At 38.1% G+C, this 13,931-nt stretch overlaps 1 protein-coding gene across 1 annotated transcript in view; it reads left to right on the forward strand.

The window, feature by feature from the left end:
* Positions 1-13,931, forward strand: part of LOC116297751 (uncharacterized) — a 16,859-nt gene continuing 2,928 nt past the window's right edge. Inside the window, exons 1-8 of the mRNA XM_031706035.2 lie at positions 1-123; positions 3,027-3,512; positions 4,048-4,126; positions 5,501-6,860; positions 10,708-10,847; positions 12,194-12,298; positions 13,149-13,281; positions 13,558-13,642. Of these exons, the coding sequence (XP_031561895.2) occupies positions 91-123; positions 3,027-3,512; positions 4,048-4,126; positions 5,501-6,860; positions 10,708-10,847; positions 12,194-12,298; positions 13,149-13,281; positions 13,558-13,642 (2,421 nt within the window). The 5' untranslated portion in view covers positions 1-90. The remainder of the gene's footprint in view (positions 124-3,026; positions 3,513-4,047; positions 4,127-5,500; positions 6,861-10,707; positions 10,848-12,193; positions 12,299-13,148; positions 13,282-13,557; positions 13,643-13,931) is intronic.

Raw genomic sequence — 13,931 nt, forward strand, 5'->3', positions numbered from 1 at the left:
GTCAAATATAATCATTGTATTTACAAAACCCTTCTGCACCGATACAGAGCTAAGGTGTAGTAGAAGTGGTTAAATATAAAAGACTTGATCATGGAAGAAGAAGAAATCGCCTTGAAAAAGCAGGTATACTACAGCCTTGATTCATTAACATGTTAAGCTAGGTCAAGTTTTTAAAACTTCGTAATCTGGGAATATGTATATAGAGGTACCCCTTTAAAGACAAGAGCAAACATTGTCTTTCATTTGTCTCCCTCGCATTGAACATCTCGATTGAGTTGTAAACAGATTGTCGTGTTGTCATTGTGGCTTGTATTGTCGAATGTATTATCTAGTGCAAAGAACTCGTCTTTCCGATAATTTTACCGTAACTGTCAAGAACGTGTTGTACAAATTATGTACATCCTTCATTCTAAAAATTCCTTTTGAACACTCCGTTGGGACACTCACAATGAGATAAAATTACAGAAAAAGTTTGAGAAGATTTTTTCACCACATGGTACTTACAAGTCATTACTATTTAATGCAATTGTTATATTCCATGGACTACTTCAAGCTAGGATTTCGACAGACTGTTTTACTATGTATAGTTCCTCCCTTGTGTTTATAAACCGTGCTATTTGGCGGCTTTTTATGTACGCGTGGCCCCACTGCGTCAAAAAATCCACATTGAAACTTCTTTTCGGCATAGAATACACCTCTTCTATTTATCATTTTGCTGTGTTAAAGCTGCTTCTGCATTAAATTTTACGTTTTCTAGGCTTGCCTTGCTGCACGTCAAACCTGAGGACAGATTCAAAACGCTTAAAACCAAATACCTCACCTTTAATAGCTCAATCCTTTGGTATTCACAGTGATGAAATAACTAACTGCTACAAATACTAGAAATAGCTTTGGAAGTTTCCCAGCTAACTGCTGTGTTTTCAACAGGAATTCAAGTTTATTTTTGTCGAATTTCCAGATTAATTGTAGTAATCCCATGAGCGAGAGGTCGAATCTCACAGGGAAATATTATATTCAAAGTTGCTTTGTATCCCACGGAGTTGACAATGTCTGACCAAAAACCAAGACATTTTCTATTGTTAAAAAGGAATTATTATATAATGCACAATTATGTATTATATTTAAAATGCCTACGTTGTTTAGATTGGAGAGAATACTCTGTCCGGTATATAAATGGCAAGCAAACTATTCCTTAAAATAACAGAAGTTTGTTTATATGTTAAAAATACACTGTTTATTGGTTTTGAAGAAATCTAGTTGTTTCTTGACTACTTTTTTATTGTTGTTCACTAGTGGACTGTTCATAAAAGGTTTTGTTACTAGCCTAAAAGAAAACAGATTTGGGGCTTATCGTTAAACTCCCGGTATGTTTTATTCGTAGTCTGATCTTCCCAAAATGAAAAGCTTTGATAGACAGCACTGTCTAATAAAGAGAATATATTTTAACACAATTGGGTTTTCTTTTAGTTTGATTGATCCTTGATCACCACAAAAGATATTTATCTTCACACTCAATTAAAATAAAGATTTAAGAACACCTACAATATATTGATAATAGCTTGATTATATAGTCTTTCAATATAATATTTCCTTAGGAAATTTCGCCTTGCCCTTATAAATTTGCATAAAAATTCAATAAGTTTATTTATAAAGCAAGCTGTTAAACACAGAATTACTGTTTATAAGAAACAATATGGTCACAATTTGGGCTTTCTATTCTTAAGCATTTTCTCACCTTCCATACAATAATTGTAACATTATCTGTTTGTAATTGGTTGCAATTTGCACAAATAGGAAGTTCACATTTCCCAATACAGCATCTGGTGACAGTGACAGAAAATATTCAAAAATTCATCATTATACAACCTTCAAACTAAACTTCAATTAGAAAATTTATAACCATAATATTGTATTGAAATTAGAGGCTAGAGTTTGGAAAATGTTTACATTTGAAACTAAGTATGTCATAACACAGTTTTTCAACAGTTTGTCACAGTTTCCATAAAAGGGATTTTAAATGAACCAAACATTTCCTAGAATATTCTGTGACCTTCAGACATTATTAGTTAAAACCTAGCTTTAACAGCTGTCTTATGATCTAAAAAAATTCCAACTTCCTTCATTGTTCAAATTATAAAGAATATATAGCCCTATGCATCATTGAAATAAACTTAATTTTATTTACCTCATTCGTACCTTTGAATGTACAAAAAAAAACAAAGGAATTACATTATCACATCTCTTGATCATCCCATATTAGCCGAGAGTCGATAGATTGAGGAATAATTGGACACTAATTTATGAATAAATAAATGCCAGATGTACAGATATGAAATGTTACTGAGTGTGCCATGGTTTGGTGTACAAAGGAGATACTAAAGCTGTTTTGTCATCAATAACAGCCTTTATAGATGTAATCACAAACTAACAGACAAATCAAAACAATCTAGGTATATTAATAAGGATATCATTTTTATTGTATACAATAGTTCAGTATACCTGGGTCATAAGGCCTTATCAAAGGGCTTGAGGTTGACTTTAGTTCTACTAGTATTTACTTCAGGGGCGGTGGAAGCTGAAAATCTTTGGGGGGGCACTGCAAAAAATCTTTGGGGGGGCACTGCAAAAAATCACAACGATAACTTAATAAGGGTAATAAAATAATCGAATCTATGCATTTATATTTCATGTGAACCAATATTTTGTGGGGAGGGGGGGGGGGCAGGTCCCCCAAATCATTTTGTGGGGGGGCTCGTGCCTACCCGGCCCCCCAGTTCTGCCGCTCCTGTACTTTAGAGTAAACTGGTTGTTTACTCTATAACGTTTTTGTTGATTGCCATTTTGGGACTGCCATTTTTAATCACACAAAAATAATTTTTATAATGTCTTTCATTATTAACTTTTTTGCAGAATTTGATCCACATAGGTATCAACTTGTTAATTAATAAAATTATTAGTTATGTAGAAATTATTTTTTTATCATAATTTCATTTATGAATGTAAAAGAAAAATCTTTTCATGCTTAGCTTGAAGCTTCCAAAGATTTTGAAGAAAGAAAAGAAATACGACAAAAGCTTCGTAAGTTGAGGCAGCAAAAATTAGAGGCTCTAGAAGCTGAACCAACTGGTCGTGGAGGAAGGAGACGGAGAGAGGAGAGAACAGAAAGGACAACCACAACTACCAGTGATGGAGTTACCACAACAGAAAAACACACAACAAAGACAGAAATAGTTGAAAATGGTGATGTGATAAAGAGTGAAGAAGATGTCGTGGTCAAAAAAGAAGAGTTGGAACCTGAACCGGAACCAGAACCAGAGCCGGAAGCCGAGCCGGAACCTGAAGTAGAGGCTGAAGCAGAACCAGAGGTTGAACAGGAACCAGAGAAAGAAGAAGAGCAACCTGAAGAAGACCAGGAAGATGGGGATGTTCCTTTCTACCTAAAGAAAAACCCTGAAGATTTGACAGAAAATGACATTGGGGAGATCGATGATTTAGACTTCTTAGAGAATACAGTAAGTTGTAGAAATTCAAAATCTATATTATGAAATTATTAACATTCTTTTTATTTATTTTTGATCAAGTAATGTAGCAAACTATGGGGGGAAAAATTTTTTTTTTCTTTTTTTAATTTTTCCTATCTATTTTTTCACATTTTTGTAAGTGCTTTTTTTAAATATTCATTTTAGTCTTTGTTCATTTTTTGAGATAGAAAAGATAAAATTTTTTTACTCTATATCAATAAGGAAAACATAAAAGCAATGATCCTATATCAAAATGATATAAAAACACTATAATATGTTGAAACAGTCTTTACCTTATAAATATTGAAAAAGGATATATATTATATTACCTATGCTTAGATATTTATCTTAGGATCACTCATGCTATGAAAGAAATAATAAGCCTTGAAGGAAGGGCAGGGCAATAGGGTTCGTTGAACATCCATAATTACAAGTGAACATATGCATGTTATTATGAACAGATGAGCCTCTTTCTTAAACTATTAATCTAAATTCACTGACTGGCATTTTTGGGATTTTTTTACAGCTTAAGGATTTGCCACTAAAGTTCTTTGAAGTACGAAAACATCTGCGAGGTCAAATTAGAAAGGTAAAGGTCAACAGAGGTGAGTGATTCTTAGTTGCAAAACAAAATAATTGCTTTTATTTTAGACTTAACTTGAGACTCGAGGTTTTTTGTGCACGCCTACTGTATGTAATACAGAAATTCGCGCATGAATTATTTACATTCAAGGAGAAAAACAGATACAGATTACTAACGTGATTTAATTAAAGGAAAGTATGCAGTGGTGGCCATTTTGAAACTTTCGAGTTAAGTTGTATGCGTTTGGTATTTTTGCAGTCATTTCTTTTTCTTGTGTTTTATATTGAGGAAGGGTAAAAAAAACTGTAAAAATTTTGCATGTATTTCGAGTTTATCGGGTAGCATTAAAATCTGGCATTAATTTGAATAATCGCTTTTCAAAATAATTAGATTTCAGTATTTTTTCTGCCGAGAAACAATACGACAAATTCGTAATCTTACTGTAGCAATACCGCACCGCTTACCATAACCGTAACTACGCTTTGTGATTGGATGCCTCGCGTGCCACACCGAATAAACCGTTTTTCAGAACATTTCCATCAAAAGGATACGGTAACGGTACATGCGCCGGTAAACAATTTATATGAATCGCGCGCATGTGCGCAACAGAATGACCGCATGCGCAAAGTACTGCACTACTAGAAATCCTACATTTTGATTGGCTGCGCTAAATCTATAGCCCACTAGAAAAGATAAAGTAAAAGATTTTCCGTGTGGAGCTTTGCATTCCTCAATAGGCTATTCGTTGGTGCAACTTTATGTCCCTATTTGGCCTTCTCAGTCTTTAAGATAAAACTTATCGCTAAATTTTTATCTGAAGTAGTACTTAAAGATATGAGTTTTAGGCTAAAAATATTGCAGACATGACGAAAGACGTGCGCTAATGACCTTAGGTCTCCTAGCGAGAAGACGTGATATATGAGACGTAAACCCATCCGTTTGACGTCATTCACGGTAATCGATATTGCCCCGACCGTAAATCTCAGATCGTTGTCGCGTTCTTAAGGGAAGAGGGATAATGATGATTTCTTTAGGGCTGACGATATTTGACCTACCTTGCGCAACACAAGAATCCGCGCTTACAGAAAAAGTGCCATATAAACTTTCGTACAAGCAGGGCCGGGTCATTTAACTTCAGTCATTGCTCGTATGCTTCTATATGTTATGACTGTATCCCACGACTTTCGATGGGTGGATGGGACCACCACTCCACCACCCCACCCCGCCCTCAACTGAAAATTTCACTTTGAACCAATTTGTACTTAGCCAAGCAAAGACACGGAGTCAAAGACACGCCAACTAAAGCCAAGACTACTGCACCCCCCAAGGGATCGCAGAGGTTAGTAGACAAAAAAAGATCCTACTTCTAACTAAATGGGTATGTTGTCTTTCATAGGGACTAGTTCTAGGCATACGTTAGGTAATGTCGCTCAACTAAAAAAGAGAGCCTTTGAAGAGGACAAAAAATCCCAGTCAATCTCTCGCCAGGAAAAAGGCAGAGACGGGAAGTCGAGTGTTTTAGAACGAACGTCGAAGTTTGGAGAGCGAACAAGGGCAAAGAGGAACGAAGATATCGAAAGCTCGAGAATCGAGAAAACAGATGGAAAACATAAAACACATATAAAGGAAAATGGCGAGTTGAAACGCGAGAAAGAAGACACTGAGAAAAGTGGAACACGTGGTAAAAGTGAAGAAAATGATCATAAAGAAGAATACACAATCGAGAAGCTTGCCAGCGATACTTTACTTAAAAGACTTGACGAGCCAATAGAGATTGAAAATACCGAGAAAGAACCAAAAGATATCGATTCTGAAGACGACGCTTCAACGATTTCGTCTCGCAGTGCGACGTCAAGCACGTCTGACATAGAGAATGCACCACCGCCGTCCAGTGACGCGAAAGAGAAATCTGGCGCTACCGCTGCCGTAGCCCCTGCGCACAGAATCGATGGCTTGCAGCCGGGGCTTCAAGCTAAAAAGACGGATTTCAGGTCCCAATTGAAGAAAACAGGAATAAATCCGAAAATGAACATCGCTGTTACAGGGAAAATATCGTCACTCGCTAAAAAAGATACTCAGGAGCCTAAACTTGATCTTCGTAGAAATTTAAAATCTGTGCCCGGAGCGGTGCCTTTGACAAGACGAGGGTCTGGGTCAGAAAAATATGGTCCTTCTTTGAGGGATAGACCTAAAAAAGACGAGGTAGACACAGCGGAGAAGGAGCCAACTGAAGGAAAACGAAGGATTTCCAGTGCCGACCTTTTTAATCTCATCAACAAACCAAAAGACACAGAATCAAAGGACACAGATTACTCGAAGCAAAGAGGCATTGCTAAGAAACCCGTCGCTCCATCATACAAGTACGAACCTCCCAAGATAGTCGGGGAAGAGGACGAGAGCTTTAAGGTGCTTATGTCGCAGAGGAAGAAAGAAGTCAAGCGACAACACACTCCCGCTGATCTTAAGCCCGGTATAAGGTTATCCAACAAAACCAGTAGAAACAAACCAGAATGGTCAGCAAGACAACTACAAAAACCTCAAATCATCAGCCCCAAGACTGCGTTGCAGGACGACGACGACGTCGAAGAGGATTTACCTCCAGATATCCCGGATAATCAAATCGATGAGATTTTGAAAGACGTGGATGTGGAAGAAATTGAGGTGGAGAAACTGCCCCGCAAACTTTCCGCTCCGTCAATTGTCGCCCCGATCTCACCGCGACGGAATCGTAAACTCTCGTCAGGAAACATCAAATGGTGAGTTTCTTTGTTTTTATTTTATTATTTATTATTTTATTATTTTATAAAGATTTTGTGATTTTTCTTTGATAGTAATAACAGTGCGCAGTAGTTGGAGGCTGCATTTTACATGTTATTTTTCCTGAATTGAGACTATATGATACTGTATGATATATGCTACGATGCTGTGAATTCATATAAGGGGGCTTTCTATTGTTAGGGCATGGATGGGTAAGGAAGAACGGTCAGTGGTTCCCTTTTCGTGTTGGAGGGTCGTCACTGGGCTTCATTGAAAGTTTAGCAACTCTCCTCCACCTTCTACCCCCTTTTGCGTTACTGATCATGACAAAAAAGCTATACCCTCTCAAATGAATCAAGAAGAATGAGCTTTCCACGAAACAAATTGCCTCTCTCCCCCTTTACATGAGAGAGCTGCAAGGATGGACGCTTGTCACGCTGGATAAAAGTGGCCAAATGCAATCTTTTTACCGAAAACATGGAATCAATTGCCTTGAAAATATTGCTAAAACGAAGCACTCAACGTACAAAGCACAATGATAATGTAATTCAGTCTTATCGTGTACTTCTGTGGGATCGGGGAGCTTAGAGGGAGAGGTTTCCTTTCCTCTTCCCTGATCTAATGGCTTTACATATATATGAGGATGTGACTGCTAATCTCGTATTTTTGCTGTGGGTTTCTAACCTGTCAGTTAGTGTTCCTTTTATGTCGCTTTTTGTTTTTTTGTTTTTATCTTCGTCATTGTTCGTTTAATTTGTGGACAGACGATTAAAGCTTTGCTGATGGGTCGGGTTTATCTCATAAACGCTTTGCTAAAGCAACACTAGATAGAATAACTTGGATCTCAGAGGCTATTCCTCCTCCCCTGCTCCGGCAGCAGCCATTTTATCTTCGGGCCCACTTCGGTAGTTAACCGACTCTGCCTCGGCATAAATTTGCTTTACCAACGAGTGAGCGCGAATGAAGAAACGTCTCTCGAAAATTTTGCCATCAGTAAGAAAACTAATTTTAACTCATCATGTACCAGAAATTTACACAAATTCAGATCCGGAAATCCAGAATCCACACAAGAGTTCCAGATTCTCTTACTTCCTGCCTCAGGCAATGCGGCAGTCAAGAGAATCGATAGCCGAAGCGAGGAGGAATATTCTCCGGAACCTAGTGAGCACCGCTAGGAGAGGTATAAAAAATGACAGCCGAGCTTCTACAGCGGCTAATATAAATGTAGAACTGTAATCGAGTGTGTAGTAAAGCGGGGTGCAGTGCAGCGGGGAGAGCTTGGTTCTATTCTTCAATAATATTCTGTATTTGTTAAGTATGTAATTCTAATTTTAATTCTTACCTCTGTATCCCGTATAGCGAGCCGTGGATGGAGTACTACTGTTTCACTTATCTTCTTGCACTGCACTGTAGAACTGTTTGGTGTTGTAAAAATCCGTCAAGACCGCGAACTAGTGAGATGTACTGTGCACAGGGTTCCCATGGGATGAATACAGAATATGACAACTGTTAATCCACTCAGCAATAAAATAAACATAAAAAGGATATTTAAAATTATAAAATATTATAAGAATGTATTGTAAACTGAGCCACTTCACTTCTAAACTACATCGCATGAACACCCATTAAACATAAGTACTAAACACGTATAACCCATGAAACATCATTAAAGAACATTAATATAACTTACCCATATCGACATAAAACATAAAATAATTTTATCATAAACACTCGAATAATCCTCACTCCAGAGACACGTATAATTCGCTTTAGAAGTTCAGAGGGAGACTGATAACGACCCCGTGGTGCGTGGGATTGTTGGGCCAAATTTATGGAGGCGATTAAAACTCTGCCACCTGGCCTCCACAAATTCAACCCCACAATCCCACGCGCCACGGGGTCGTTACCAGTCTTTCTTCCTTAAAACTTCGTAAAAGTGAATTTTTTCGTCCGCGACAATTTCTCTGACACATCCCGTCTTAGGCCTTTTCTGGGTTGATATGCAAGGTGTTTTCTGGTCTAGTTGTGGTACAAAGTGCTGTAATGGCTCTATAGACCCCTTGCACTACGTCTGAATGCCGCTCAATTTGGTGGACGACGTAACAATTGGTTTTCAATTCTCAGGAGATTGAAATTCTTTTGGTTTTTCCTCCAAATTGAGCTGCTTTGACGTTACATGTAAGAGGTCTATTTGTTGTGTTGCAATGTTTTTCCATCCATTACAGACCACGTGTATTCCTAGATAAAAAGATTGCTTTGTTTGCGTTTTATCTATATTCATGTGTCTTTTCACGCGCAACCGTTAAACAAAGAAATAATACTCTAGAGAATGACACGTGGTCTGAAATGAGGAAACATCACACCACGACGAATAAGGTCTAACATTTCGGGATATAATATTAAAACAGCACCATATAAGGCATGATTAGCAATCGCCCCATATAAGGGCATGTTGAGAGAGCTTACCATATAAGGCATAAATTTTGTGCCAAAAATAGACCAGAATGCATTGGGGCTCATGGGATGTTTCTCAACTCTCTGCACACGGTACATGGTATTCATTCCTCCAACGCTCGCTATCGTCCTTGTCATCGCATGCATGTCTTCTTAACATAGCCATAATGTTTCATAGTGTTTCGCATCTACTAACCAGAAATCGTCGTCCACTTGTGCGTTCACGTTATTTCGCATGTCTTGGCTCTTGTAAATTTTTTGTACTATATAATCACTATAGAGGATTGTACAAAATATCTATGTTGTCGATCTCGTAGATCCACTCAATGTCTAATAGTTTTCGAAATAGAGTGCATACCATATATCCATGAAAAATTTGTAAAACATTTGCACAAATTAGTAAATTCAGTAGACCTCAGTAGACCTAAAAAACTTTACACGAATTTGTACAATTTTGTTAGTCAACTTTTACACGGATATATGTTAAGCACTCTTGCAAATTCGCAACCATCCAATTCCTTAAAGGGTAATGCTAGCGCTAAGAAAGGAAAAGATTTGAAGGTAAACGAAAAGACGAGAAAGAAAAAAGAGAAGATAGAGTTATTTTTTGTTGAAATAAAAGAAGGAGGGAAAAGTAGAAACGTTAGAAATTAATTGAAGTCAAGGGTAACGTCGAAGCAGATTTACGGTGTTTGGTTCACGAAAACCAATGACCTTGAGTGCACGTTTGTACGCAGACGTCCTCTGTGTCTGTCACGCACCTTTTGCATGACAGACCATTGTCTGCGGCTACGTTCGTAAGTAAGTTGTAAAATTAATAAATATACCAAATGAAATGTAAAGTCTTTTGTCAGTGATTTGTTTGTAAATGGTTTAGTGTAGTAGAGCACTGTTAGATACTATTCAGCACTGTATTTATAGATTGTTGTCTTGAAAGTGGTTTTTATCTGTAAATAATAAGTGATAATTACTTGTGAACTGAATATTGTACTGTATTCGTGGTAGTATAATAAATTCACGTGAATTCACTGGGTACAAAATGCACGCATACACACAGAAAAACCAGGTTGTATTTGAGTGGGAACTGATGGTATCTTGACATTGAAATGGTTTTTTGATAAACCAATTAGAGAAGAGTACGATACGTTTTATCCAATCAAAATGAAGGAAAGAAAGACTAGAAAAAATACTGTACGTTCCCACTCAGAAAAATCTTTCCTATTACTTGTCAACAAAGTTTTTGAAATCCAAGTATCAGACGATGTTTCACACCTTGCGCATGAATACGCGCTATGACTTGAATTTGGCAGGGTGTAGGGAGATATTTCAATCGTTATTCTTTGAATTTTTAAGAACGCTTTTTTTTAATTAAAAAAACCTCATCTTTTTTAGGGTTGAGGGCCCACAGATTGATATTCAAGACAAAAGCCAACTGAGTCTGTTGCGTCAACAACTTGAAGAGCAGAAAAGACGGAAAGAGGCTGGTGGTGGAACTACGATTACTGAGGAGAAGACTAGTATCACTGATGGAGGTACGATTATCAATGTCATGACACACGGAGCAACTTTGCGCGCACTCCGACAGTCGCGCACTGCTCGCAACTTTTCCTGAACAATAAACTATGAATCAAGGAATACTACCTTAAAAGCGCGATTACACGGAGCAATTTTCTCTGCAAATGGTCTTGCAAGGGCGTCGCGACACAAGCTGCACGGAGCATTGCAGCGTGTAACCTACAGCGCAACTTGGAAATGTTGAGAGACAAGTTGCAGCAATCGTAGCGAAAAGTAGAATTCGTTCCTAATTTTGGCAACGACTGCGTCTCCGTTGCACCGTGTAGACAATATTGTAGACAAGTTGTAGATAAAATTGCTCCGTGTAATAGCGCCTTGAATCTACTCTAACGAAATTTCCTTGGCTGAGAACATCATAGCATTGCCAGCCAGTAAATTGTGTCCACCATATATGAGGAAATGGAAAACGCGCAACTTTGCAGAAGTACTAGAACTCGCTCCTACTTCAGTCTGCAAGGTTGTGCATACACACAAGTTGCATTGCACGTTGTATCGTGGTGGCGTGCACTCGTTTCATCTTATATTCTTAGGATACATCACATTTTATTAATACGGCCTCTAAGCTGATCTGCAAGACCTAACTCACAGATCGAACCCTAAAAACAACCTCTGGGCTGATCAAAGTCAGGGCACGGCTAACTCACAGATCGAACCCTAAAAACAACCTCTGGGCTGATCAAAGTCAGGGCACGGCTAACTCACAGATCGAACCCTAAAAACAACCTCTGGGCTGATCAAAGTCAGGGCACGGCTAACTCACATATCGAACCCTAAAAACAACCTCTGGGCTGATCAAAGTCGGGGCACGGCTAACTCACAGATCGAACCCTGAAACAACCTCTGGGCTGATCAAAGTCAGGGCACGGCTAACTCACAGATCGAACCCTGAAACAACCTCTGGGCTGATCAAAGTCAGGGCACGGCTAACTCACAGATCGAACCCTGAAACAACCTCTGGGCTGATCAAAGTCACGACACGGCTAACTCAAAGATCGAATTGGAATTTCGCATGTTAGGTCAATAGCGCGTAGGGAGGAAAACTGGAGGCTCGAACTCGAAGAAAAACCCTCTAATCACAAGGCAAAGACCTAACAAATTCTACTCATATTCAGAACACTCCTAAATAGGTACACCAAACACGACTGTCTAGGAAGTAAAATGTTTTCAAAACCTTTTGTTCAATAGCTACGTACGTGTCTTTTTTAGCCAGTTTCGAACGCAAACGAAATTCCTGTGTACATAAAAAAACTATGCGGGATCGAGAAGCAGAAAGTAATATTTTGGGATTTTTGTATGTCAACAGGATCCACAACCACCACAACAAAAACGACCGAAAAACATGGCCCGGGTGGGTCAACCACCTTTACCAAGACAACGACAACACGTTCTGGAGGCACGGGCAGAGCTGGTTAGTAACACATAGAAACCAAATTGAAAATAGTTATTTGGGGATACAGTTCTAGTACAAAAGTGATTAGCTTCTCGTTATTTCTATATACACCTATTTCGAAGATCGTTGTCGCACCAAGAGCCTCAAATAACAAGCCAAGGCGCCGGTGGACGTCGGTACTTTTAATTATAATTGATTTATTCATGGTTCATTCAAGTCGCTATAGCTCAATATTAATTATCATCTCAAGCAGCCTTGCTTGGAGCAATTTGTGAAGTCAATAAATGAAAATGCACCATGAATAAACTAATTACAGCTAAAAGTACCGGCGTTCTCTGCGGTCTTGGCTTCTTGCTTGAGGCTTTTGCTGGGACAACGATTTCTGAAATAGGTGTATATAGAAACCAATAATAAAACATAAATATGTGTGTATCATGCAAACAGGCAAGTCCCAGGATTGAAAAAAAATATTTTTTTCTCGATGCTGCACGAGTGGCAAATTTTGTTTCTAACAGAACGTTTTCATCTTTATCTTATTCTTCAATCCGCAAAAATCAACATAATTATGTTATATGTATGGAGCAAACCTCACCGAAGGGTCAGTCCAAGGTTTTTTAATAATAAATAATAACATTCATTTTCACTATTTTTTCCTTTCACGATCAATTCATTTCACTTTTGAGAATCTTAGTATCGAAACGGTTTGTTTGGGAAATTTGATCACGAGACTGGTTTATTATTTCAAAACCATTTCGACCACTTTCTGATTATCTTAATATAAACTAGTACGAAATAAAAAAAACTATCGACGAAAGTTATTAATCAACCGGCAGAGTTACAAAAAAAGTCCATTTTGATCTCTACACAGGAGCAAGGAGCATCGAAGCAGAGTTGGCAAAGAAGAAAAAAGAAAGAATGCAAGCCAAAGCAGCGGCCTTCAAAAACGTCAAAGATCAAAGAAACGCTTTCAAAGAAAAACTCGAAGCGCAAAATCCCAAGTCGTAAGTCGTGTTGTGCTAGTAACTCCGTTTTCTATCGAAGATGAGCTCTTTTCACAGTTCTCTACTATTTGAGCAAATATTCATTCTATTCATCCATAACAAACAAAATAGAATCCAGAATCAACAGAATAGGTTCGTTGTTTGTGTCGTCTTCCATATTCATGTGTTTTTCACGTTAAACAAAGAAATGAAACTCAAGGGAATGACACCTGGTATGAAATGAGATAGAATTATGCCCAAGCTAAAGTTTTTTTTTGGACCTAATATTCGTTTTAGGGCCGGAACGAAGAAAACCTTCCAATCACCCAATACAGCAGTAAATGCCTTACTAGAATGGTGCAGAAGAAAGACTCGAGGATACGTAAGTTAAACTACAATTTTATGGGGAAAAAAGTATTAGCGTAGGAAACAATCAACTTGTTCCATCAAAACTAAGAATTACGACTTGCCAAATACTAGCTACATGGCACACGTATCTGGACCTGTGCTCGAGGTTTCACATTCGTACAAAATCCTCTTTTTGTGAAAACAAAAGTTATTATAAAATTTCTCACGAACAAAAAATCTCGTCATCCCTAATCGCCACCACAAGTACAGCAGTTGCGCAGCTCAACGGGGTCAAACTGAAAGCATGTGAAGGCGCCTCTGGC

This window comes from Actinia tenebrosa, unplaced genomic scaffold (assembly GCF_029948245.1).
Source record: "Actinia tenebrosa isolate PJP-AT-01 unplaced genomic scaffold, QUT_ActTen_1.0 PGA_scaffold1__47_contigs__length_23844297, whole genome shotgun sequence".
Classification (NCBI taxonomy): domain Eukaryota; kingdom Metazoa; phylum Cnidaria; class Anthozoa; order Actiniaria; family Actiniidae; genus Actinia; species Actinia tenebrosa.